This window comes from Nannospalax galili, unplaced genomic scaffold (genome assembly GCF_000622305.1).
Source record: "Nannospalax galili isolate Female #2095 unplaced genomic scaffold, S.galili_v1.0 scaffold142, whole genome shotgun sequence".
Lineage (NCBI taxonomy): Eukaryota > Metazoa > Chordata > Mammalia > Rodentia > Spalacidae > Nannospalax > Nannospalax galili.
Window position 1 is genome coordinate 1982551 of NW_008348793.1, and position 4187 is coordinate 1986737.

General features: G+C 48.7%; 1 protein-coding gene across 1 annotated transcript in view; it reads right to left on the minus strand.

Annotated features, from left to right (window-relative positions):
* Pde5a (phosphodiesterase 5A) overlaps positions 1–1295 on the minus strand; it is a 143318-nt gene extending 142023 nt beyond the window's left edge. Inside the window, 1 exon segment of the mRNA XM_008846048.3 lies at positions 495–1295. Within this exon segment, the coding sequence (XP_008844270.2) occupies positions 495–1039 (545 nt within the window). The 5' untranslated portion in view covers positions 1040–1295.
* Positions 1296–4187: the final 2892 nt, after the last annotated feature.

Consider the following 4187-nt stretch of genomic DNA (forward strand, 5'->3'; position numbering starts at 1 on the left):
CTCCACCCTCTCATCGCCTCCGGCCTCCAGCCCGCGCGCGACCCGACTGCCCACGAAGCCGCCGCCTCCTGCAGGACGGTGCCCCGTCCCGTTCCGCGCGGCCGCCTGGCTTGGCCCCCGGCCCGGGTCCGCTCCGCCGCCGCCCTGCGCCCTTTGTGTGCGGGCCGCCCGCCACTCCCCGTCCCCGGCCCGGAACGGAGGGGTCAGGGGTGAGGGGTCTGCAGGGAGAGCGCGCGGGGCCGGCGTCCCGCTACGGCTTCGTAGTGAACTTCTCAGCAAGTTGCGGCTGATTCGACGCCCGAGGTTCCGACTGTGCTCCCGGGAGTCGAGGACGCCAGGGTGCTGGGGCCCGCTCTGCCTCCCAGCCGAGGCCGGGGAAGGGGCGCTGGATGTCGGCTGGGGGTTGGGGCTCAGTTCAGCTGGAGGCGGGGCAGGAAGCCCCAGGTCGCGCTCCGCGTCCCCACCGCACCTGCCTGCCTTGCGCCTCCTCTTACCTGGTGGCTTTTTTAACGAAGTAAGAGAAGGTGAAGTCCGGGTGATCGTCCAGCCACGCTTCCACCGAGTCCCGGTCCCGCGGCAGCCGCGCCGAGCGCTCCATGTCCAGGGCCGCGCGTGTCTGCGGCGCGGGTGCCGCTTCCCACGCGCTGTCCGTCTGTCCCTCGGCGGAGCGGGGCTCTGCGCACACCTCCCCTGCGCCCCTCGGGTCCCCGGGCTCCCGGCGGCCGGCGTCCCTCCTGGGGTCCGCGGGGCCGGGCGCTGCGTGCCGAGCTCTCCGGAAGGGAAGCGGTCGCGGCTGGGAGGGCGCCAGGCGGCCTCTGGGGTGCGCTGTGTGCCCGACCAGCTGCACGAGTGCGGCAGATGTGACGGTGGGTGGGTACCACCCGGAGTCCAGAGGGCGAGGAGAAGGGGAAGTTGCACCGGAAAGTGAGCGGGCTAACCTGGGCGCTTTTCCCTGCCGTACTGGTTCTCCATAGCAAGGCTTGTGGGGAGGAGCCCGGACCCACCTGCCTCCCGAAGAACAGGTCGCTGGCCGGTTCATCTCGGGGAATGGAGCTTTCTATCAGTAAAACAAAAACGTGTCAGCTAGGATGTGCAACTTCCCACGAAACCACAGTCGTGCCTTTGTTTTTTAACTCTGAGTTTTGCTGCTGCATGGATAGACGTACTCCTGTGTCATGCGATGCCCTGGAGACCAGAAGAGGGCGTTGGACCCCCTGAAAGTGGAATTTTGGACGGTTTGAGCTGCCATCTGTGCCATCTGTATCGGGGAACCAAACTCCTGTCCCTTGCTGCAAGAGCGGGCAGTGCTCTTAACTGCTGAGCCATCTCTCCATCCCCTCACACACCAGGGTTTAATGGCAACAGCTGTAAATTAAATGCGTTGAACCATAATATCAAAGGCCCTCTTTGTGTAATTGCAAGATATTTGCGGGGGAGGGGGGTGCTAGACAAAAGAAGTCGCCTGTACTTGTGTGTGAAGTTAGAAAACAAGAGTACGTGTGTATAATTTAAAAACACTAGCATTAACTAACCAGGTACAACTGAGAACACCCAGTTTGCCCAACTTAAAGTCAATTTGTTTTCACTCAAATCAAACACCCCCAAGTAGTATCCACTAAAAAGACCTCAGCCTTCCTACTCTGTTTCTCTGTCCTTAACTCCTATTACATTGGTTTCTTTGTCTTTGTCCTTATCCTAGTGTCCCTATCACAAATTAGCAGTTTAATATGGCATTTTGCAATGACCTATTTTTTTTTTAGCACAATTATATCTGGAGCTGTATATTGCCCAATGTGTGAATGACACCGTTAGCAATGATATTCTAGCAGTGGTTTAACTGACACACTTAAACTCCTTCAAAATACATATGGCAAAAATGTAAGGCATTACTCACCTCATAGAAACACATAGTTAAATTGATAATATGGGAGCTTTTAGAAATTTCTTCTGGGGCCCTGATGCAGTGGTTTATTTTCCTGCATTTGTAACTTCTGTATCTCTGAAACTTTACTGTTGTACACAAGTAACGTACCAACATAAAGCAAGCGAAGTCATAGTGAAGTAATGTATGATAGATTATGTTAGACTTAAAAATGACAGTTCTCTTTTAATATGATACTGTAATAGTAATTATATTTGCTCAGGGGATAGAGACTGTCTCTGCTTTGAGGAGTCTGTTGTGCACATCTCCTTCCCATATCGCTACATTCCTCCTAACAGGAAGTCAATTAATTTAAAACTGAACTCATCGGGCTAAAGATAAAATTTGGGGCTTTGAATGTTTATGCTTACCTCCAAAGTTTCGTGTAGACACTTAATTCTGCAGCTGGAACAATAACTTAGTGGTTAAGAGGCTTCCTGGTTTTGCAGAGATATGCTCCCAGCATGCGGGTGATAGGAGGTGGTGGTGGGTCTCACAACTACCTGTATTCCAGCTCCAGGGTTATCTGATGCCTCTGGCTGTTGCCAGTCAGCACTCACATGCACAGACACACAAAGAAAGAAAGAAAATTCCAGCACATCAGTGTTAAGATGGGATCTTTAGGTGATTAGATCCTCATGAATGGATTAGTACCTTATAAATGGCCTTGAAGGGGCAGGTTTGCTACTTACATCCCTTCCATCACGGAAGGACGTGGCGTTGCTATCTGTGGAGGATGCAAGGAGGAAGACATCAAGTCTATCGGCACCTTGATCTTGGACTTCCCAGGTTCCACAATTAAGAGAGACATTTCTGTTGCTGTTAAATGGCCAAGTCTGTGGTATTTTGTTATAACAGCATAAAAGACAAAAAGAATGGACAATACTCAAATGTCTGTTTTCTTTCCTAAACTTTAAAGGTTAAATTATCTGAAAAATTGCTGCAAGAGAAACAATCCAGGATTCTCCCATCGGTGAATCCAATCCCAAATGACTCAAGTAGTGGGAAGGGGTTACTGTAAGGCCTGTTTGTTACCCAAGAAATGTATACTAAGGGACTGAGAAAAAGAACTGTTTCAAAAAGTCTCAGGGAGGTTCAGATAATATTTCTTCTTATAACTTTAAAGTACATACTTAAAAGTAAGCATACTTGGGGGCTGGAGCAGATAGCTCGGTGGTTAAGAGCACTGACTGACTTTGCAGAGGCCCTGGGTTCGGCTTCCAGCACCCACATGGAGGCTCACAACTATCTGTAACTCCAGTTCCAGGAGATCCAACACCCTCTTCTGGAATGTACAAACAGCAGGCATGTGTGTGGTGCACCTGGTACAAGCAGGGAAGATACTCATTTACATAAATAAAACGGATAGAACTTTTAAAGAAAACAGCATATTTTGAACTTGCTTTACTAGTCCCTTGTTTTCTAGCTCTTTTGTTCTCACCCTCCTCCCTAGTTTTCTCAGCTGTTTGTCCTTCAACTTGTTGGGATACATGGCTCTACCTATCTCAAAATTTGGCTTTGGAATGAGGTGAAGAATAAGTAAATTAAAAATGTTACCAGAAAATAACTTTAAAATGCTGTCAATGCTATTTATAGCAAACAGAACTGCAATAAGAGCATGAAGATTCTCCATGTACTGTATTTCCATTCAGTTAGACTCAAACTCTACCTCCGGCATGCTGTATCAGTCAGCTTTCTGTTCCTGTAATAAATGGGAAGAGGAAGTGTTTATATGGGTGCATACTTTTCATGCTATCAGACAATTGTTTTGTGCATGTGGCAGCATCGAACATAACCATGACAGGAGAACCCGTTCACCCAATGACAGGTGCTAAGAAGAGTGAGGGGGATGGTTATGTGGGCGTCCTGTCCTCTTCAACAGCTCACTCCTGATGACCTAAAGCCTCTCACCAGGCCTCACCTGTTAAAGGTTTCGCTGCCTTCTAAGAACGCAAAGCTGAGAGGATGAATCCTCAAACACACAGGTGTGGGGTTTGACATCCATACTGTTAATATGTGGCTTGTAAGTTTGTTCATTGCTTAGTGTTTAGCTTCCTCTTCTGTTAAAAGTTCTCATCATACAACTAAAAAACAAAATGAAAACAAAATAAAAAGGGACATAACTTCGGAGTCATGATTGTGTCCCCACCTTGTCCTCTTTTCAGTACTAAAAACAGTCTTGTGTTTCTGTGTTACAAACCTATAATATATGAGATGTGATAAAGCACACTATATAACTTGATACCAGTGCAGTCAATAATTTAGA